This window comes from Amia ocellicauda, chromosome 15, assembly GCF_036373705.1.
Source record: "Amia ocellicauda isolate fAmiCal2 chromosome 15, fAmiCal2.hap1, whole genome shotgun sequence".
NCBI classification, from domain to species: domain Eukaryota; kingdom Metazoa; phylum Chordata; class Actinopteri; order Amiiformes; family Amiidae; genus Amia; species Amia ocellicauda.
In genome coordinates, this window is record NC_089864.1 from 3,475,566 (window position 1) to 3,499,094 (window position 23,529).

At 45.0% G+C, this 23,529-nt stretch overlaps 2 protein-coding genes across 2 annotated transcripts; both read left to right on the forward strand.

Annotated features, from left to right (window-relative positions):
- The first annotated feature begins 213 nt into the window (after positions 1-213).
- LOC136771290 (uncharacterized) lies at positions 214-8,375 on the forward strand. Its single transcript, XM_066723486.1, has 8 exons — positions 214-371; positions 1,279-1,599; positions 1,914-2,261; positions 4,607-4,709; positions 5,453-5,481; positions 6,296-6,343; positions 6,458-6,483; positions 6,853-8,375. The coding sequence occupies exons 1-8, from the start codon at positions 314-316 to the stop codon at positions 6,967-6,969; spliced, it is 1,050 nt and encodes a 349-aa protein (XP_066579583.1). The 5' UTR covers positions 214-313; the 3' UTR covers positions 6,970-8,375.
- LOC136771289 (regulator of G-protein signaling 3) lies at positions 8,170-23,444 on the forward strand. The gene is made up of 7 exons (XM_066723485.1): positions 8,170-8,442; positions 18,656-19,247; positions 19,497-19,558; positions 20,187-20,273; positions 21,226-21,287; positions 22,261-22,427; positions 22,620-23,444. Exons 2-7 carry the CDS (start codon positions 18,660-18,662, stop codon positions 22,821-22,823), a joined length of 1,170 nt encoding a protein of 389 aa, XP_066579582.1. The 5' UTR covers positions 8,170-8,442; positions 18,656-18,659; the 3' UTR covers positions 22,824-23,444.
- The last annotated feature ends 85 nt before the right edge of the window (positions 23,445-23,529 follow it).

Here is a 23,529-nt window from a genome sequence, read left to right on the forward strand (position 1 = left end):
AGGAGGGGGAGGGGTAACTGGTGACAAGACAATTGAATAATGTAATAAGGATCTTGACTGAGATGCCCCTGAAAACCACAACACTCTGAGTGTCAATTTATTTCCCCCTGAGAAACAGGAAACTTGCCCAACCTCTGCTTGACACTACAACCTTGAATCTCCTCCCACTGTTTCCTTCTGCACTCTGCTCTGTGCGACTCTGTGCATTGTGGCTCAGCCCCTGTCCTGCTGCACTCTCCCTCCATTAATTTGTCTGTGTCGCTGGATCCCTCCGTCCATCCGTCCGTCACTCCGAGACACAGAGCTGGACACTATGAGACTGCTGCTGGTTTGGTCAGTGCTGACTGGAGCTGCCTGGAAATACATAGCTGGTAATAATAATAATAATAATAATAATAATAATAATAATAATAATAATAATAATAATACATTATTTATTAATATGATTTCAGGGAATTCACATTATTCATCTCTCTGTGTGTTAGGGCTGTGACAATGTTCGGACTCCCAGAGGCCTTGACTTCAGACTGAGGTTAGCGCTTATGGTTTGAAGCAGATTAACTGTGAAATTAAGATTTCTTTCAGTTCCTTAAATTTTGTACAGAAATGTTTTTATTAATGATGAGAAAGTGAAAGGGTATGCGGACTGGTCTGAAGTCAAGTGTTTCTGTGCACTTTCCAGATGAACTGTTAGACCAGGAATAAGATCTCCCTTTGAATCGGTGTGTTATTTCAAGTATGTGAACCTGTACTGTTCAGATACATCAACAAAGACACCTACAGGATAGAGAGGTTATCTGTGGTCATCTAACAAAGAATGCCATGTAGACAGTTTCTGATGATTATTGACTGCCACTGGAGGAAATGTACTGGAGGAAAAGTTAAATACATCACCATTCTTCCATTTGAAAGGCTTAGAAGAATATTTGGAAAACCTATTGGGACTCTTACATTCATATTTGGAAAAACACCAAGTGCTATTTGAGGGTTTATGGAAACGGTTCCAGTATCTCAATGAAAGCAGATTCAATGTGAGAATGAAGAGTCATCTGCAGTCAGTAAGCACTGCTAAATTGAGTTGGTGACTTGGTGAGTCAGTGTCAGTAGCTGTTGTGCTGCTGCGCTTGGTTGTGCGACAGTGTTGCTGTTCAGTGCTGCTGGTCAGACACTGGCTCCAGTGAACAGGAGGACACTGACTCAGAGCTGCAGCCCTGCGTTTCTGTGAGGGAATGTGGGTCAATATTAAAAAATTAAATCCTTATTGTTTCTGATCCTCAGGCGAAATAAGAACAGCAACAGCACATACAGGAGGGGAGGTCCACATCTCCTGCTCTGCTAAAGGACCAGAAATCACCTGGGACTGGGAGCCCAAATACCCCAAGTGTGCTGGAGTGAAGGGGAACTGGCAGCTGATCTACAGCATTGACAAAAGTGGAAACCATAGAGTGGAGTCAGGCAGGTTTAGGAACAGACTGACAGTGACTGGAGATCCTGAATTTATACTGGAGCTGAAGGACGCGGTCATGAGTGACGCTGGAGTGTACAGCTGTTATGATCGTGCAGGACATTGGGACTCTGTTCATCTGAGTGTGAATGCAGGTAATCAGTTTACAACTATAGGGCTGGATTTTCTGATTTAATCTCACAGAAACCAACAAATAAATAAATAAATAAAATCAGCTGTGATTTCTTCATGCTGTAGATCATGAACAGTAACAGCACAGACTAGTACTGCAGGGCTGTGGGGGAGCTTTGACTGGGCTATGGTTGAGGAAATGCTGGTAATGCTCTAGGAGGGATACCTGACCACCCTTCATTAGTGCCAGTGTTCACAAACATGGCAAAACATAGGTGATGAAAATATATAACTGATTCCACTGCTTGATGATTGTTTTGTTCTGTCTCTGTGACAGGCTGCTACAAGAATTTGAAAGTGACTCCATCTAACCAGTCAGTCAGCCCCAGAGTGGGAGAGTCTTTTAGTTTCATTTGCTCCCACTGTGACAGTACAGAGCCACCAGCAACTGGCTTTGACTGGAGCCTCAATGGACAGCCCATCAATAGAGGCTCTAGGGGATTTGTGATGGGGAAGAAGCATCTGACTATACAGAGAGTGGATGAGAGGCATGAGGGCAGAGTGACCTGTGGCTCAGGGGGTCAGAGGACAGAGCTGTGCCTGACAGTGGACAACACATCACTGGGATCCACTGCCACACCCCCACCTGGAGACCCCACACTGAGGCCCACCACTGAACAGCCAGGTGTGTGGAAAACTCCTGACACACAGGCGGTGTATAGAGACAGGCAGTAGGTGGACAGTACTGCACTGACCGCTCTACAGCTGACTGCACCACTACAGCCCAGCACACAGGGGGCAGCAGCCGTTAACATGATGAGAGTCGCTATAGGTTTTCAAATTCCTAAGACTGCTTAAAGTTATTATCAGAGTGTGTTGAAAACTTGCTGAACACGGATTTTATAGGACCCGCTGCAGTACCATGACTAGTTAAAAACAAACTGAAGGATTCCGAAGTGCTCACCACAGCACTGACACTATTATCTTGTATTAGCTGATTCAATAGGCTACATTTAGTGACACTTATATATGACAGATAATAGCGTGGCTTTTACATAGAGCTACAATACCCTGAATACACTGGAAATAGGCAGGAACCATAAAAGGGACTGCATCAGCAGGGGTGGAGCCGGGGGGTGCACTGGCCCCTGCTGAAATCTGACTGCCCCCCTGAATACCACCCCAGCCAATACAAAAATAGTTTAATTCATAGTCAGTTCCCGTGTCCATATTCTGGACAATGTGGTGTGTTTTGCCAAAGTTTATTTTATGTATGTTATTTATTTTGTCATTTTTGTGTGTATAAGAATCCAAGCGAGAGAGAGTAGTTCTGAATTAAACACACTGCAGCTCTGCTCTCCGCTGCGAATTAGTGATGGCAGTTCGATTCTTTTTAGTGACTCGATGCATTTGATTCAGTTCAGTTTGGTGAATCGATTCATTTAGTTCATTTCGTTCACTGATTCAGTGACTCACACCCATGCAGACCGAATCAGGATGGGTTAGATAGACTTGATCTGGAAAGAACGAGTCGTTCACTGCACACCACAAAAGCCAGGAAAAGTCTATATTTGACTGGGTTAAATTAAATACAGTCATGACAAAAATAAATATTTAAAATGCCGGAGATAACAGTTTGAAGGATTAACATTATTTAGCCAACACGATTTAGCCCGACTCCTGAGCACCATCGGTCACCAAAGTGATTCGTTTGAAAAGAAAGAATCGTTCGTGAACTACACATCACTACTGCACATGCGCACAGACAGCCACACTACAGGTCAGTTTCAAGACAAGACAGAGTTGATGGTTTAAATACTCTTGCTGTGCTGAATTTGATTTCTGCTATGACATTGACAATTTGATGAATGGTAATAGCTAAGCTGCACTAGTTTAGGGTTTCCATACATCCATACATTTTAGCACCTATTTGCCATACAACCATGTATTGAACAAATAAGTGCTGTTTTTTATTTCACCTATTGTTATATATTTGCGCTGCATGTAATGTTACATAAGGGTCCAGGGATTGAATGTTACACTCATAACTTATTGTTCAGACATTAATACTTTTTTTGCATATAAATATTAGTTTGAGGTCATAACACTTTGTTGTTGGTTACACCTCCAGCCCCCCACCTTGTGGAGTGCCCTCTTTATTGACAGTTCAGATATGGTTTCCCTCGCTGGCTCTGGTTATCTCAACTCATTATCAGTGCAGCAGTAACTTTAGCTAATGGGTTAAAAGGGGCTTCTTAATGTACAGTGTTAAAGATGCATTCCAGTGATGTTGGGGTGTTGTGAACCCATTCTGTCCAATCAGGCATTTTCTTTATTTTTTATATTAACGGGACCCTATTTTGTTCACTAATACCATTCCTTCTTGCACTAAGGTGAGTGAAGAAGTTGTCTACATTGTCTATCGTGTGAATGGCAATAAGGTATCACTGTTGTCTGTTGTGTTAATGTCAATTTGAAAATAATTTTGTCACTAGCAAATGGTAGCAAATATGGTGGTACATTTTTGCTGGATTGTTATGAATTGCCCAACTTATCCTTGTAATTTGCTTCAATCTTAGCTTACAAACTGCGTTTTTAAAACCCATTTTACAAAAAAAATCAGATGTTGGACACTATGTAATAATGTCCATCAGTAAAAAAAACAATGGGAAAGGCAGAGAGAGAAAGAGAAAGAAAAGAGAGATAGAGAGATGGATAGTGTATAGGGAGAGAGAATAAATAAAATAGAAGATGGAGAGAGGGTGAGAGAAAGAGAGAAAAAGAGAAAGCGTATAGGGAGAGAGAGAGATAGAGAAACTGAGATAACGATTAAAAGAGCTCAACAACAGACTTCTCCATATAAACCTATCTATTTATGTATCTATCCACCTAACTCTGCATGGCAGTACAGAGAGCCTATGTTCCTATTCTCTCACCCTAAATAGATCCCCCGCTGCTGTATGGTAATGCACGTCTACCTGTCTAACAGCCCCTCCACCCTTCTCCCCTGTTTTTCTCCCCTCCACACAGGGGGGGGCAGGGAATGGATGATACCTGGCACTGTGCTGGCTGCGGTGGCTGCTGTGATGGGGCTGGTAGCCGCTGTGTGGATCTGCAAGACCATGAAGCACAGGTGCGCTGCCACAGACACACCCTACACAGTGGCGATTCTAGAGTCTGTAGTCTGTAGAGGTCCCAGGCAGAATTTTTCCGGGGTGTGTGGTGGGGGGTGCTGACGGTCTTTTCTCCAGTGAAAGCGGGGGTGGAGGTGCTGACGGTGTTTTCTCCCTTTTCTCCGGTGAGAGCAGGGGTGGGGGGGGGAGAGTTTAGTTACCCATTTAGAATTCCCCATTTTACTCTGTGGGGGGCCTCCTTCTAGCTCGGGGCCCTAGGCAATTGCCTGGTTTGCCTACCCCGTTGCGACATCTCTGACCCCACACCCCACACCGCGTCTCCCTATAGGTGTTACAATCCCCTTTATTGAGATGACGTCTGAATACAGACTGGCACTGAGAATTACAGTGAAAGGATTATGAGGCAGGAAAAGCAGACACCAGTCAGTATAGACATACTGACAGACCCAGGACTAATTCTAGATATCTGTCTGTCTGTCTGTAGGACCTACATGTGTACTGTCCCTATATGTGTGTGTTTGTATGTATTTATGTGTGGATTTATGTGTGTATGTATGTTCTGTATGAACTCATGGGAGTATAGCTGCATCTCTCAGCCAATATGTAACCATCAGTCTCAAGACATTGTGTTTTCCATTCAGACTAAACCTACATACCTCAAATCTTAGCTAGGAAGATATATGGCTTTTTTAAAGTAATTAAGCAATTAATTATGAAATCCTTTTTACCCCCCACTGTGCAGGCAGAAGAGGACGAAGAGCAGTGTATCAGGTGAGGTCTGATGTCGTACCCAGTGTGATGACGCTGCTCATACTTTGTGTGCGGAGACTGTTCTCTTAAGAAATAGAAGCGTATGTTTGTGTACTCCTGGTTGTAAGAGGTAAGGGATTGTGTCTAGTAGTATGTCACTGCCATGAAATTTACCCCCACCCCCATCAGTGGCTGTGCTTACACGCCACGACTATAGAAGGAGTGACATGACTTATTTTAATGAGGAACGGACAAATAACACTTTTACAGTGTTTTGGTTCACATTGTAATTAACATCCGCAGTATAAAAGGGTACACTTTCAAAGTGTTGAGAATTCTTCATGTCTTTGTTTGCTTTCTACTGTTCGTTTTTATTGGGGAGAGATGATTGCTTTAACACAGGAAGTATGGTGTAAGAGCAACTCACCACAGCACTGATATTATTATCTTGTATTAGCTGATTCAATACATAGTGACAGTTATATGTGACCGATAATAGTGGGGCTTTTACATGGAGCTACTACACACTGAAGAAACTGTAAATAGGCAGGAACCATAATAGCGAAAAAGAGAAAGAAAGGAGAGAAAGATAGAGAGATAGTGTATATGGAGAGAGAGTGAACAGAATAGAAGATGGAGGGAGGGTGAGAGAAAGAGGGCCGGAAGAGAGTGACAAAAAGAGAGAGTATAGGGAGGGAGAGAGGGATAACGATTAACAGAGGTTTAGGTCATAGGTTTAACAACTCCTGCTACTCTGACCTTTGTGTTTTGTTTTCTCCATTTCTGTGTCATTTGGACGGAAACATGAAACAAACCGATTTACCTCTGTATCCAGACACGACCACCTTAAATGAGTCTACAGTCATGACTTATTCACCAGCAGGTCAGTCAGCTCTGGTCTTATTAAGATCACGGTCCATTTCTCACTAGTACAGGGCAAGTATTGCTCTCAGTCTGTTCTTCTATCACTCACTCTCACACATCTTCATTTTGACAGGACAAGATCAAAGCATCCCTTCACAGGTAAGTTGGAGTGAATCCTTTTGGTCATAAATCAGCCTGTAAATTTTATTTTGTGTGTGTGTGTTTGTGTGTGTGTGTGTGTGTGTGTGTTTATTTTAAATACAAATACTGTATATACCAGTGCATTGTAATGCATAGTTATTTACCGTTTGGTGGCAGGACTCGGTGCTCTGTGGCCTGGTCACTGTCTCTAGTGTACTAGTAGGCCTAGTCAAAGTTTAGATTTGGTCGGGGCCTGTGTAAGATAACTGTATTTGAATAAAACTACCTGATGTGCTCAGTGGACTGGTAGTGTCATCCAGACACAGTGCATATAATCATCTCTTCTCTCTGCCTCTCTGCCGCTCTCTATCTATCTCTCTATCTCAGACCATAGATGAAGTGCAGTACACCGCAGTCAGTTTCACAGCAGCGGAAAGCCGCCCCCTCAGAGACCACCCGGCCACACAGGACTCCACAGTGTATTCGCCCATCATGACCAAATAGCACCATCGAGTGGCAGAATCACGAACTGAATTGTGAATCTGTTTAACCCCTTCCGTTCTGGATGTTTATATTATTATTACTGTTGTTGTTATGAATTATCATAATAATCATTATGCCATCATCAACATCATTTAGTCTTAGTTGTTAGTTTTTCCAACATAAACTCTGCAGGTTCGTGCACAACTGAAATTCTGAACTAGGATCTCAAAGACTGTCTTTATAGATGCATAGTCTTCATGGATATCTTAGCCCCATCTTACTTAAAGAGAAACAGGAAGGATTACTGATTTTGCTCCTATCTTATCATCTACTTGAACGCAGAAGCTACATGTTGGGACTTGAACGCTGAACTCTGTGTTTCAAAAGCATCAGGGATAAAGTTAGTGCTCTCTCTCGCTCTCTCTCTCTCTCTCTCTCTCTCTCTCTCTCTCTCTCTCTCTCTCTCTCTCTCTCTCTCTCTCTCTCTCTCTCTCTCTCTCTCAGGTATTAAATGTATACCCCACGGTGATTTGTTAGTTTTTTATTTGTTTTGTTTTTACTGTACCGTAGCAGTTAATGACAACTGGAGTCTATGAGTGTTGTACTTATGAGCAAAGCGCATGATGTGTGTGTATATGACTAATTTTTTTTTTTTACTTGAATCTGAATTGAAGTTGAAGATCCATATACACACTGTATAGTGTACTGTAAAGACCACTGCACACGTGTTTAGTTAAATGTAATTATAAACAATAATATGTTAATTGAATTTGTTATTTCTGTTATGATGACATTATTATTATTATTATTATTATTATTATTATTATAAATAACTGTAGCCATAGTTGTATATTTGTTGTTGTTTAACTTTAAATAAACACTGCCGTCATAGTCTATGTTGCATATCTGCTAATAACCTTGCTCTTGGACACCAGTGCACATCTCACGGTTTGTCCCCACGACCCGGTGGTCTTTTAAAAACTGCGTCCCCTCTTTGAGAAGTTAACGAGATTGGACACAAAACGGTTTTAGGAAACAAGCTGGGTTAAATAGTTTGACACTCACACACGGAGACGCAGACTCTCATAAGTGTGAGAGAGAGAGAGAGAGAGAGAGAGAGAGAGGAAGGGAGGGCAAGAAAGACGTGCTCAGAGTGTGAGTGTGGGTGGAGAAAAGAAGGGAGGTGTTCTTTTCGTTTTGCAATCTATCTACTTCACTTACAGCTGAGGGGAGGGAGAGAGAGAGAGAGTTTGACTTTTTCTAAACACTACGCGAAAGAGAGATTGTTTAAATGAGTGAGAAAGAGAGACTCAGGCTTGAATCGCTGCATTGACTGCCGCTGGGGGGATTTCTCTCAGTGTTGTCTAGTTATTTTGTTTTTTTAAACCCCGGCATGAACTTGTAAACACTGCCATCTCGGACAGACGCACTTCAGGACACCCGGGCCACATCCCACCCCCGAGACATGACAGCCGGCGAGACGCGTCAATAAAGGTAAAGAGACGCAACCCGCCCGGCTGCACCTTCACTTGCGTGTCGTGGGAAATATCCGTCTGTAGATCTTGTTCCCACTTCCCCAACTCCCTCCGTCCCTCTCTCTCTCTCTCTCTCGCACACCGGTCTGCAAACACTTCAGAACACAACTTGGATACATAGTTTATACTTGTAACCTCATACATGATAGTCCATTTTGTCAAACGAAATCGTTAAGTACACTTTAGGCATGAGTGTGTTTGCAATAGATGCACTACTGGAGTACAAATAGGGCTGTTTTATCCTGGTCCAGATTAGCACTATAGTCTGGAACTGCCCAGCCATTATTTGAAGTAGAGTAGTAGAAGACTGTCAATAATCATGGCCTGTGGGAGCAGATGGTGTCCTTCACTGTACTTTAAAGTCTCTAATATGTAGTAAGTTAGTCACACCTGGTTTTTGTTGTAAGGGTCAACAGGTGGACTGGACACATGACACACAAGTGATGTGAACCCGGCTTGCAAACCCTTAGCCACTCCACACAGACAGATCCCTCATCCTACTCGTTCTATAACATTTTTCTTCTTCTCTCTGGAATCCCAGTTGTGATCTGTGAGAAACAGGAATGTCATCTAAGAGATACGATCAAAACCCGTAGTGAGGGACGTTCCAGCATGTCAGTCACCCTGCTTTGACCGACCACAACTCTTCTTCTTCTTCTTCTTCTTCTTCTTCTTCTTCTTCTTCTTCTTCTTCTTCTTCTTCTTCTCCTTCATACAGTGGAAATAGCCCCGCCATTTTTAGATCCTATCCCCTTTAACATAAATATAAGGTCCATAAAGAAAAGGCAAACAAGTGTTAATTAGGAAGATTAAAAAGTTTCATACATGAACAAATAGGATGAAGTTTTGATTTGGTCTAGTCCAATGTCACATTGGAGCAGAAAATATCAAACTGTGTCATAAACAATCAAACAATGTCATACGTGACTAAAGATGTGCCTCGGGAATGCCTGATATGCCTGGTTCTTGCAGGTTTCAGGGAAATGCTTGTTGTACATTTACCTATATGTAAATGAAGATGTACAACTGTACTGACCAAATCAAAACATATTTTTTTACTGCTAAGTCTGTATCCTTAGAGAAGCCATATCGGATTTGCCCTTAATTCACTGTACTGTAAAGCACTGTATTGCACTGTAATACACTGTACTGTAAAACACTATTCTACTGTATTCTACTGTGACACACTGTACTGTAATACGCACATTGCATTGTACTGTAATATACTGTAGAATGTATTATGTTTTACTGCACTGTAATGTACTATACTTTACTCCTAGCTGAGAATTTGCTAGATAGTAGAGAGGGAATCTCATTTGTCTATTATTAATGATAATAACTAGAATTGAATCTCCGGTTGTACTTTGTCTGCACATGACGGTACTTGTCGTATAAAATATTAAATATGTATTATTTTTATAGTGCTGCGCAGGTTAGCATCAGTAATATTGGGTAGGGGAGGGATTCCCAAACCAGACCTGGTGTAAACCAAGCCCTGCTGCAATGTGTTCCAGTGGTGTACTTAATTACTTAATTGAATTGTGTATTGCAGTGTTAGTTCAGTTAAGGAATCAATTAAGCAATGAACAGCTCAGGTGGAATGAAAAACTGCAGGGCAGGAGGTACTCTGGGAATGTTTTGGAAACCGCTGGTATAGGATATTCTAAGATGCAATAGTATTTGAGTTAAGAGTGGTAATATGCATTATTGACAGTGTGTGATACTGTAGAGGTAGTTGTGTTAATTAGTACTGTATAACTATATTTAATTAAATTAATTAATAAGTGGGAATACTACAGTAAGTAGGTTAGTAATAGTTACAACGTGATGGTGGAGCAGTCTTTGGGCAGCAGTGTGGAGTAGGTAGGGCTCTGGACTCTTGAGCCAAAGGTCATAGGTTTAGTCCCAGGTGGGGGACACTGCTGTTGTACCCTTGAGTAAAAACCCAGCTCTACAGATATGTAATTGTATGTAAAAACAATGGGATATACCGTAACAATTGTAATTCACCTTGGATGTCTGCTTAGAAATAATATAATAATGATAATCTACTAATCCTTGTAGGGGACAGAAGTGTTGCAGCCTCATCTAACACAGAGTATATCGGCTTATTATTTTATCACCGCAATACTGCTGTGTGTGTGTGTGTGTGTGTGTGGTATCTTTTGTTGCGTGAATATACTTTCACCAGTTGCATCAGTTGCGAGTGGGTGGCACTCTACTGGAGGAGATGGAGTGGAGGTAAGCAAAACCGGTGGCAAGTGTCTTCTTTGGCCCCTATATAGTATACCTGCTTATTGGATCTTTTTGTCATTTGAGATGATTCTGTTTGGTATTGTTGTAGTTTATAGTCAGTAGAAACGGTGTTGTCATTATACAGAAAACAGGCACAGGGATCGAGTTACAATAATTACATAGCAATTTATATAGCAGGACCACGCCAACTCAGAGCAACACTGTGCAGAGTGGCCTATAATGGACAAGGCTTGTCTACTGCTTACTCTTACAGTGCTAGTCGTGCTGTTTATTGTGATTTCCCCTATGCCCTCAGCTCTTAACTATGACGTCAGCGCATCTTGTCTGCACTTGTTAGCTCTTAGAACTAGGATTTAGGACTTGTATTTTATATGAACTGTATATTTTAACTTCTGCACTTCTGTAATCTTGAAACAGTAATTGTATTGTGCTTGGTTTGAAATGTGTACTGTATTATTGCTCTTTTGTTTTGCTCTTGTATCCTAAGAATAAGAATAATTAAATTTTGAATGAGGTGTTGAAATGGAAGTGGACAGAAATGGGCCAGAGTTTACCTATTCCTTTTGTATCTTAGTATACTCTATACAGGCTAAATGCACCGTGTTGGTACCACCATCATTCCTGCACATAATTCCTGAGTGAAATGTACCTGGTTGTTGTAACGTTGGATGAACAGAGTGAAAGTGAAACCAAACAGCAGAGGGAAAGGGTTTCATTCAAGGTTTCTACACACAATTTTAAGTATTATTAGATTCCATCAAACCCGTTCTCTTGACTGAGGGTTTCATAGATAACAGGTGGGACGAAAGGGCGTCTCGTTTATCCATTAATACTCATCATCATTGCGTTTATATGTTATTAGTAATAATGCTTTTATTATTAATGACAAGAACAACAGTAGAACAAGTCTGCGTGTTTTCACCCTCAGACTGATAAAGAAACAGAAAAACAGCCCTGTGCATGGTGTCCAATGAGACTATTAATGCCGTAAATGTGGTGCACTTTGGTTGTGTGAGATGTGAACACATATCTCTGATGTGATTTGTGCAGTTACATTACTGCCATTGTCCCAATAAACTCTGAGTGTGTTAAACCGTTCCTTCCGTAACTGAACATGTGAAACCATTGCTGCGACGCAGGTGTCTTCAGTGTCTGCTTAAAACTTATACTGGTAAAGTCTGAGTGGCCGATGCATGTGTCCATCCACTGGCCAAAGTGTCCACTTCACCAAACAGTTATGTTTATGCCCTGCTACTAGCTACGACTACCAAGACTTTACTCATGATATCTTCCAGGAAGTATAATTTGTTTACAACAGAAGTTTTCCTTTCAAGTCATGGTATGCCAGTTTATGAGATAATAAAATTCAATCTTGTGGTTATTTTAAGACAACAGTGTCACGTGGGGTGGGGGGGTGGGGGTGAGAATGAAAGGACAGATTAATGTACTTTCACTACTGTCCTTATATCAGAAACCAATTTGTTTGTCTAGTTATTTTATTCTTTTATATGGATGAGACGAATCCAGCAAAATATATTGAATAACTTGGCCTTGGTAAATGTGCAAGGCCCATGCCACTAAGATAGGAGATGCATGTTCGTAGAGTCCCTCTCTTCGTCAAAGTTTTTGTTTTATAATTTAAGTCTATATTACAACCACCTTTTATCAACAACAATACTACAGCTGTGTGTGTGTGTATATATAGCTGTCAATCATGTAGAGTGCAGTCTGATGGTGTTTCTTGCTGTCTTTACATATTTAGATATTATTCCGTACTGACTTTCTGAAGAGGTGAAATCAACCTCTCTGTATCTCCCAATCTCTCTCTCTCTGCCTCTGTCTCTCTCCTTATCTCTGTCTGCATCTCCCAGGGTCACACTCTTCCTCCCCACTTATCCATCTGTAATGTGTGCAGCAGTCACTTGCCTGTGATTTGTTCCCCCCAACAATCTGTCCTACTTTAGTCAGGTAATGTAATGTCAAGTAATGTGTGGGATTGTGTTGGGTTTTACGGTGGGGAATAAGCTGCCCAGATGTTCTGAGGATTATCTCTGCTGATGAATATTAAAGTTTGATGGAGGCGCGCTGCTGTGGTGGGGATTATGATTGATAATGTCAGTGCCATCAATACATCACAGACCGACACAAGAGCCAGACAGAGATTACTCCGTTAGAAGTGTGGCACTCTCGGTGAAACAGGAAGTGAGTCTGTCCGGACATGAGTGTGTCCGTGTCCCGGTCAGTCATCAGTCAGTCACAATATCGGTCAGTCAGCATGTCAGTAAGTGTATCAGTCAGTAAGTCAGAATCTTTTTCAGGTAGAGGGTATTTCATGCAGTAAAAATGTGCACAAGATCAAGAGTGCTGGACTGGGATCACAGTCTGGACAGGTGTGTCTTGAGCAGATGCTGCAAGATTATGGAAAACCAACACCCTAATTCTCCTCATCACCTCACTTTCTTTCACTGAAGAAGGTGACTGGACTGGTTTAACTGCATATGTTCAATAAGTTAGATTCCTGCTTAGAAATGTGTGCTTGAGGGGATTGAGGGGTTAGAAACAGATTGTATTTATACAGTGTTTCTCAGCTCTGTTGATGTCAGGCAGTGTCAACCAGCAGTCCTTTCCTGCCCAGGCTCCCTGGCCTGCTCTGGACCCGAGGGAGATAAGGGGTTAAAGTGTGGGAGGCCAGGCTCAGTGTACCAGGGGAGTGATAGCTTGTTTACAAATGAAGGAATGTCTTTCTGTTTCCTTGTCACATCAGCTCATCCATCTCTCACTGTTTTAAAGAGATCTGCAGTCTAGGACACTTACTGGGAACTGGGCCCTCCACAGAGACACTTCATTGTTCCCAAACGCCACTCGGTCACCCCTGTAATGTAGCGTGTGTGTCTTGAACTTTACATCTCTTATTTATCTTATTAACCAGCTGTGACATCCTGTTCCTCAGTGAAAGGTATTATGGGTACATTTAGTTTACCAGACTTTATGGAAAGTAGAAAAACACAGATAGACAGATTAGAAGCATGGTCATTTATCTGTCCGTCTATCTTATGTTGATATATATATATATATATATATATATATATATATATATATGGATATGGATATATGGCCAATCAGGAATCTACTGAGCAGTATTTAATTTACAAATCCAGTTTTGACCTGAACTACTTTTATTTCCTCATTAGAATAAAGTTTACATTTTTGTTTTTTCTGTATTCTGGAGCTTAAATTTGGTTAACTAGTCCGTTTGCTTCTTTGTGTTCAGGTGGTTTGTGGTCTGATTGCTGGAGCTCAACTTTTAATGATGTAAAGTTATAGAATGTCTCATGTCTGAATGGGACTTTCAGTCAGTGGCTTCCAGTCATCAGTGAGAGGAGGCTGTGTCACATCTGTATCGGGCAGCACCACACACACACACACACACACACACACACACCCACCCACCCCATAACTCTCTTTCTCTCCCTCTGCTTTCTCTTTCTCCTTCCCTCCCTCTCTTTCCCTCTTTCTCCTTTTCCTTTCTCGGTCCCTGGCCTCTCCCTCTGCCTTCCTCTCTCTTGCTCTGCCTCTTGCCTCTCTCCCTCACTCTCCCTCTCCCTCTCACTTCCTCTCTCCCTCTCAGTTCCAGCTCAGGTGTAGGGAGTGTGTGCAGCTGCATTTCAGCTGTGTGTGGGGCGCAGTGCCCGGGCACGACAGGCCCGTCCTGGCAGTGGCAGCGCTGTAGCAGCATTAGTCGCATTCCTGCGCAGGCTGTTTGGGGGGTGACTCAACCGGAGAGAAGAGGCAGGGCGGCCTGTTCTGCACTGCAACAATAGCTGGGGGGAGGGGAGTGGTGATGGGGTGGGGGGCTGCTTTGCAAAAATCAAATGACTGAACTAAGGCAGCCTGCTGTCACCTGTGTGCCTTTCAACCAGTCTGTACACCCTGTGCCACTTCAGTACAGTGCTTGTATATTGTCCCAGATGTTCTGTATATCTGTATATCTACATATATGTATATACATATTAACAGTGTGAGGGATGTAGACATTGGCCTGTCATGCTGTCTGTTCAGTCAGCTGGGATCTTTACAGAACTTTTCATGGACTCTGAAACGGCATAATTGATAATTAAGTAGAGCTCAAAGAAAGATATTCATTAACCCAAATGATTGCCTTTATTCAAAGGGGGGGTGGTGGAGTACTTTGTACTGCCATTATCTGAGCTCCCTCACCACCAAAACCATCATAACAAGCACTGTCTAATGCTTGGGGCGGAAACTGGTGGGCGAGTTTACACAGACATGACTGCTCCAGGCGGGCTCTCTCTCAGTCAGCACGCAATGCTTGACCACTTTTGTTACTTTGTTACATCTGGGTGATTTTAATGGACAGTAAAACTGTAGGGGTCTGTCTTTGTGATTTGTTTTCCCCCCTCTCTGTGTTCTCCTGTTCCAAAAAGTCAGAGTGCATGAGCTGTTGCTTTGTGGCCCATTTGTAATTAACTACAGACTCTTAATCAGTCACTGGCCAAATTGCTGAGCTTTGTGTTGTATTTTAGTAAATGTCACTTTTAAAGACACGGTTCAATTAATTAAATTGTACTTACTCTATCTCCTCTCACAGATGGCCACTCTCTCATTCTCTCACACACTCTCTCACACACACTCACTCACTCACTCACTCACTCACTCTCTCACCCACACACTCACTCACACACACACTAACCACATCCCTCCGTCATAAAGCCTCATGTCGGGACAGTAGACCCCGTGAGAGAGGAGACGGCAGTGACCCCTTCAGGAATTGAAACTCCCTATAGATCTCACAGGATATTCAGAAAACTATTCCTGCTGCTTTTCGCACTGACATCTGACCTGCCCTCCTCATCCCCCCCACTTCAAAAACCCCCCTCAGGCTTTCCAATTAAAAGCCCAAGCCCTTTCATAATTAATTACAGCCCTCCTGCCCTCCCTTACCAATGAACTTGCTTTTAAGTAAGCAATTTATTCTCCCGGTACAATGTTAACCCTTCAGCCAGCCAGTCAGACAGTCAGACATGTTAGCTACAGCCTCAGTCCTCTTATGGGAGATTTGATTGCCTTTGATTTGTTGTTCTTGTCAAGTGCAGTGTTCCCAAACAGACCTTAAAGCCATAGCTGGTAATTGGGTTAAACCGCAATCTCAGTCTTTATTGTTGGAGGGGATAATATCCTCTAATGGCTTTTTTAGAAAGGCATCTCCATTCTTTGGTGCCCTGGTGCGTTTCTTATTTATTTACACATCACATTTTCTCTCTGCTGGGTAATTCAAAAGATGTTAGGCTGTGTGCGCTGGAGAGCTGGCCTGGGCTTCTGCACAGGGCGCTACAGACCTGCTGTCCACAGGAGTGAGAGATGCTTAGTGGTATTTTATACACTCAAGTTTACTGGTCAATACTGCACTTAACTGCTCACTTTATTCTCACTAGCACAAAGTCTGTGAGAGGAGTTTGTGTGACATCACTCTCGGCAGGTACCCTCCGTCTCAGTATGTGTTTTAACCTGGTGGGGGGTGGGGACATAGAGGAATGGATGGAGAGGGAGACAGAGAAAAAGAGAGAGTCGAACTGTGTGTGTGTGAGAGAGAGAGAGAGTTGTCAAAATGAGGGTGTACTTCTTCCCAACAGTGACATCACCCCGTCTCCTCTCATGAGCCAGAGGTGGAATGGGACCCCTGAGGTCTTTAAGATGCTCAGTTCCAGCAACCAAAGCACATCACAGCTGAACACTCATCACCAAACTGAACAGTTGACCTCAGGATGTTTTTTTTACACAGCTCAGCAGACCTTTAGTGTAAAATCAAAACAAGATGCTTCCCGCTCTATCCCCAGCTCTCATTTCATCAGTAAAGGTGCTTATTTTACCCCCCACCTTGTCATTCAGGTCTATAAAAAGCCCTCCCTCCCCCTATTAGTGATTACGGTCGACTAATGGATTGGAAATGGTTTTCATAGTGCAGACAGGTTTGTCTGTGGGGAGATTGGGGACTCTCACCTGACAGAGTCTCTTCCGCTGTAATAATTCCTCTCGGGCACAAACACGGCTGTGGACCGGGGCTGCAGGTCTCAGAGCAGGTGTAACGCAGGTATGGTGAGGGGAGCTGCTGTCTGTCTCCTGTGCAACTGTCCTTCTGGCTCTACTTGCCTGGCTTGGCTGCCTATCTGTATCAATGTATCTATCTGATTATCACTCTGTCTGCGTGTGTCTGCCTGTCTGTCTGTAAATGGAATTGTCTGCTTCCCGTCCTCTGTATGTGTGTGTCTGTTTCAATGTATATCCCTGTCTGTATGTCTATATCTATCCATCTGTGCCTGTCTGTTTCTAGATTCGTATCTCACTCTTTCTGTCTGTCAGTTTCTTCTGCGTGTCAGTCTCTCTGTCTGTTTGTCTCCGTCAGCCTGGGTTCTCTTGTTTCTTTCTTGTTGAGCCTGTCCATGTATCTGTCTCTCTCCTATCCCCTGCTTAAAATTTTTTTGAAGGACATGCTGAGGTTTTGTGGGCTCATTCATTACAATAAGACTTTCATTTTCAAGTTGTATTTCTAGGTAAGACTTACCTTTGATTTTTGTTTCCCCCTGTACATTTTGTCGCCTTATAAAACCCTTTCTCTAGCCCTGTCTTCATCTTCCTCCCTTTCCCTAGTCATGACCCTAATCCTTAATGCATCTTTAACTTTGCCTCACACTAATCCTAAAACCTCATCATAACGCAAACCCCAATCCGCACCATCACCTTAGCACTAGTCCTAATTATAACCGTATCCTCATCCTTAATCCCAACCCGAACCGCAACACTTAACCTGACTCCCTCACACCTCCAGGTCTCGAAATGTGTGAGAATTCAGGTGTCTTATACTTCCCCCCCAACTGTTTGAAATAATTGGACCAACAATTAGACAACTTTTCACTTCAGGTTTGAATGAGGGACCAGTCAGTGAATTGCGATCTGAGCTGTAAGAAGCACAAGCAGTAGAGAGGGGCCCCCAGGGGCCCTCAGGGACAGGGCTGAGAGACACTGATGCTGAGACTCACTGATGTGACGCAAGAACTGGCAGATAAGAGGTTAAACTCCTCACCCTGTCCCAAATCTCATCCTTGCAGAAGCCTCAGCCCAGGAGTCTCGCTCTCACCGCTGTGCGTCTGCCAGCTTTGATCCTGGTCTTAGCATTTTTGAAAAGCAAGGAATTTGAGATACAGCGTGGAACTACAACACTATCGAAAACAGCTGGTCAGGCAGACTGCACATGCGGGCGGATGCTCTGTGGCCGAGAGGGACTCTATGTTGCCTCTGTACTAGTGGGAAAGGGTCATTAATAAAGGCAGGGAAAGAGCCGTCTAGAAATAGCCCAGGGTGTATTAATATTTCACAGAGCCGAGTTAATGTTTAATAGCCCGTTGTGTTTTTAGTGGAGGCTGATGGGGTTGTGATAGCTTTAATAGCCGAGGCAGAGCAAACAACGCGAGACACGGGCTGCTCGCTGCACAGTGTAGTTACTGCAGGACGATATGGACGAGGGGAGCCGCGCCGCAGGCTGTGTTGTATAACCTTTCCTCTCTCTCTCTCTCTCTCTCTCTCAGTGCAGATGTAGTGTGGTGTCCAGTCAGTCAGTGTGTGCCTGTATTAACTCCCTGTCTCTCTTTCTCTCTCAGGAGTGTTAATGTATCTTATAGCAGCTTGTTAGGCTCTATACTAGTCCCTCTGACTCCATTGAAATTATAACAAACGGCTCTATTGACACAGTCACATCGGTGTTGCCAAAACTTTGACATACAGGACATGTTCAGGATCAGGTCAATGGGAACACTGAATACCATAATTATTAATTACCTCCCTCTCTCTCTCTCTCTCTCTCTCTCTCTCTCTCTCTCTCTCTCTCCCTCTCCCTCTCTCAGAGCCATGCGGCGTTCGAGTTCTGAAGGCTCCCTCCTGGACTGTGACTTCCTGCCCTGGCACCGCATTGCTCTGCGGAGGCGGGACCAGCCCTCTGAGGAGGAGGAGCCACAATACCTGCAGCAGCAGGAGGAGGAGGAGCCGGGGACTGTCAATCAGGTGGACGGCGGGCCAGTGTTTAGGGTGGAGGGGGCGGTGTCGTGCCCCAAGAAGGAGGTGCCCGTACTCCTGTGTGTGGTGCCCGAGGTGCGCGTGCAGAAGGAGCTGAGCCTGAGCGCAGAGACTCTGGTGCAAGCAGGGGTGCCGGGGCCGGAGCAGGTGGGCCGAGATGCAAACTTTCTGGGGGTGGGGCCCCTCTCGGAGAGCTCCCGGGCCTACAGCGACAGCCAGTTGTCCCCGGCCGGGCTGAGGGAAGGGGGCAGGAGAGGGGCGGAGGACAGGGGGCAGGGGGGCTGTGGTGAGAACCAGTGGCTCGTCCCCTCCTCCCCCACTTCCCCCTCTTCCTCCTCTCTCTCTCTGCACTCCCTGCAGCGACACCAGGCCAAAGATCGCCTGGCCACAGCCAAACTGCACCTCAGGAGCCTGTTTGGGCAGGTGAGATGCACAGGGAGACGGACAGGAGATCAGACTGAGAGATGGACAGGAGGACAGACTTTACTGACTGAAAGACTGACACATTGACTGACATACTGTTACACTGACTGACTGTTACACTAATCTATGCTTGTATGCTTCAGCGTTCAGTCTGAGTGATTGTATTAAATATCTTCCTTTATCCTCCTCTCTGCTGCTCTCCCCTCCACTTCTATCCCTTCACTCTCTCTCTCTGTCTGTCTTCCCCAGAGCCCTCACTCCAGTGTGGAGTCTGATCTGGACTGTACGGACCAGGCGGAGAGAGAGTCTCGGTGAGAGAGAGACCCCTACCTCCACCCCCAACACATCCCTTTTTACTGAAACACTGCCCTCCACACCCCTTCTCCACAAGCCGTAAAGACAAACTAAAACGTTTTCACATTCAGCTTCCCAAGTCCTTTTCATTAAAAGACAAAAAGCAAAACATTTACATTAGAATATGATAAAATGATAATGCAATTCTCTCCTAATTTAGAACAAATGGGTTCTATTTTTATAAAGGTGAGCAGGTGATAACTCAACACAACAACAAAGTTTTCTGACTAAGACCCACTGTGGGAGGGAAGCCATAGAGACGGACAGCAGAGATTTGTTTTTGTTTTTCCAATGCAATGTTTCAGTGGTCAGAGCTGCTGCTGGGATTTAAGCCATCTTCTCAGGCCCCCGCCTCCGAGCCTACACAGCTACACCCAGTCCCCTGACCCTGGGGTTGGGGGGGGTTTGGCCATCAATATAACATGCTCAGACACAATGGCCAACTGTGACATTGTCCCTCAGACCATTGTTGAGACGCAGCAATCAGTGTGGGGCACTATATTCTCCAACTCCAACTCCGACTACTGAAAAGGTACCGTCCCTTTAATTCGCTGTGTCTCTAAAAGATGTTTTGTCCCCACACAGCGGGCGGGAGAAGAAAGCTCGGCTGCCCTTCCTCAAGCGCTGGAGTGAGGTCGGCACGGCAATCACGCATCACCACGGCAACACGAGGTAGGGGCTTTGTGCCGAACAGAACGAGGCGGATGGCTAGGATTGAGCGCACTGTCACGAGGCAGAGCTGCGTGGACTATAGGATAGGGCCCAGACTGGAGCAGCGCTGTGTGGACTATAGGACCCAGACTGGAGCAGCGCTGTGTGGACTATAGGGCCCAGACTGGAGCAGCGCTGTGTGGACTATAGGGCCCAGACTGGAGCAGCGCTGTGTGGACTATAGGATAGGGCCCAGACTGGAGCAGCGCTGTGTGGACTATAGGGCCCAGACTGGAGCAGCGCTGTGTGGACTATAGGACCCAGACTGGAGCAGCACTGTGTGGACTATAGGGCCCAGACTGGAGCAGCGCTGTGTGGACTATAGGATAGGGCCCAGACTGGAGCAGCGCTGTGTGGACTATAGGACCCAGACTGGAGCAGCGCTGTGTGGACTATAGGGCCCAGACTGGAGCAGCGCTGTGTGGACTATAGGGCCCAGACTGGAGCAGCGCTGTGTGGACTATAGGATAGGGCCCAGACTGGAGCAGCGCTGTGTGGACTATAGGGCCCAGACTGGAGCAGCGCTGTGTGGACTATAGGACCCAGACTGGAGCAGCACTGTGTGGACTATAGGGCCCAGACTGGAGCAGCGCTGTGTGGACTATAGGGCCCAGACTGGAGCAGCGCTGTGTGGACTATAGGGCCCAGACTGGAGCAGCGCTGTGTGGACTATAGGACCCAGACTGGAGCAGCACTGTGTGGACTATAGGGCCCAGACTGGAGCAGCGCTGTGTGGACTATAGGGCCCAGACTGGAGCAGCGCTGTGTGGACTATAGGGCCCAGACTGGAGCGGCGCTGTGTGGACTATAGGGCCCAGACTGGAGCCACTGTGTCTGTGTGTATACGTCTCTGCATGCGTGTCCCTGTACGTGTGTCCCTGTATGTATGTCTCTCAATCCCTCTGTGTTACAGGCCCAGCCCGGAGGAAGTGAGGAAATGGGGGAAGTCAATGGACAATCTGCTGTCCCATCGCTGTGAGTCAAAACTGCTGTCTGAGAGAGGGAGGGAGGGCGAGTATTGTCCTGGGAACTGTACCATGCTATCCTGCACTGTGGTACAAATTACTATACTGGAAACTGTGCTGTACTATACCATATTATTCTACACTATATTGTACTAAATGCACTTTGAACTCCTAACAATCTTGGTAGTATAATGTTCACAAGCACCCTGGCATTGCACTGAATGCATCTCTCCTCTCTCTCTCTCACACACACACACCAGCTCACCCTCTCTCTTGCCGTTGTTTTGGCTAAGTTATTGCGACACATGTTTTCAGAGAGAGAGAAGTTGCGTGGGTGTTGAGAAGCCAAATAGAGGAAAAAGGAGGAGGAGGGGCGGCATGGGGCATAGGGAAATGCAGGGAGGGGTAGAAAGAGCGAGGGAGAGGGGAGAGGTGGTTAATGCACATACTGACTCACTCCCAAGTTTACAGTGTAATAACGCTGCTCTGAGAGGGAGGGGGGGAAGGAGAAATCCGGGAGGGGTTCTGTTCGGCCCTGATCCGCTCACTAGATTTCAGATCTCATTTCTTTTCTTTTTTTTCTTGCCCTCTTTCCAGTTTGTTTACATTCCTGCCCCCTAGAGAATCAATAATACTTTAAATGTCACTGGGAGGAGACTAAGACAGCTGTCTGGACTAATGAGAGCCATGCACACAAACTCTCTCTCTCTCTCTCTCTCTCTCTCTCTCATACACACACATAAGCTCACACACTTTTCAAACGCCGTCTCTTTCTCACACTCGCTCACACAGGCCTATTTATACAAGGTACAAGCTCTCTCACATTCTGACGCTTTCAAACAGACACATTCACAACACACTCTGATGCGCTCACACTCACACTGAAACACACAGTCCCCCGGTCAGTGTGTCGGCCCCTCTGTCAGTGTGTCGGTCCCCCGGTCAATAAGTCGGTGTCTCTTTTTAACCCCTCCCGGTGTCAGACGGTCTGGCTGCGTTCCGGGCCTTCCTGCGCTCCGAGTTCAGTGAGGAGAACCTGGAGTTCTGGCTGGCCTGCGAGGAGTACAGCAAGTCCAAGAGCAACTACAGCCTCCAGCGCAAAGCCAGGAAGATCTGCGAGCAATACATCGAGCCCGGCGCCCCCAGAGAGGTGACTTGCACTGTACTCACACTATACTCATGCTGTGCACACCCTGTACTCGCACTGTACTATCACCGCACGCTTACTGTACTTGCACTTTACCCACATTGTACACACACACTGTGTGAACTCTGTGTTTCCACGTTTCAGTCAGTGTTATCAGAGACTCTCTCCTCTCTCTCTCTCTCTCTCTCTCTCCAGGTAAATCTGGACTCTAAGACTCGGGAGCTGACAGGGCGTCTCTCCCAGGCTCCCTCGCACTCCTGTTTCACCCAGGCACAGTGCCGTGTGTACGGGCTGATGGAGAGGGACTCCTACCCCCGCTTCCTGCGCTCGGACCTCTACCTCTCCCTCCTGGGGGGCCCCTCCCCGACCCCACACTCACAGCACAATGGAGACCCCTAACTGGCCCCCACAACCCCTCCACTCCACCCTCCTCTCTCTCCTCCTCCTCTGCCCTCATAGTCTAGATTAGATACACTCTCTTCCCCTCTGCTGTGTATACCTGCATCTCTCTCGCTTTCACTCACTGATCTCTCATCCGTTTGCTCACCTGTTCTCCCTTTCTACCTGCCCTGTCTCTCTCCCTCTCCCCCTCTCTCTCTCCTTCCTCGTCTCTCACTGTACTGCACTGGAGGAAGCGAAATGTTGAAATTATGAATGTTTCTCTTTTTTATTAGGGGTTAGGAGAGAGAGATGACTAGGAGTAACTGACCGGGTACTGTATTTTATCAACACTGTATTTAGAGAGCGAGAGAGTTGTGAAAAAGGAGAAATGGGAGTTAAAACAATACCACAATGGGGGGAGAGAGGCTGGGAGCAGTCAACTGTACTCACTGTCTTTCCTGATTGGCTACAAGTCTTTAAACTACTGTTACACTCGTCACTTCATCTGTGAAGCAAGGCTGATGCCATAGTTAAACTGCATCGTTTTCTTTTGTTTTGTTTTGGTTGTTTTTTAATCCGTTAACCACAAACCACTAATAATAAGTAAATAAATAAATAATATAAGCAAATGCCATGTTACACTGCCGATGTCAAAGCTATGTGTGTATCTGCTACTGAAATGTTAAAGCATTCATATTTGTTAATTCGCCAGACAACTATATCA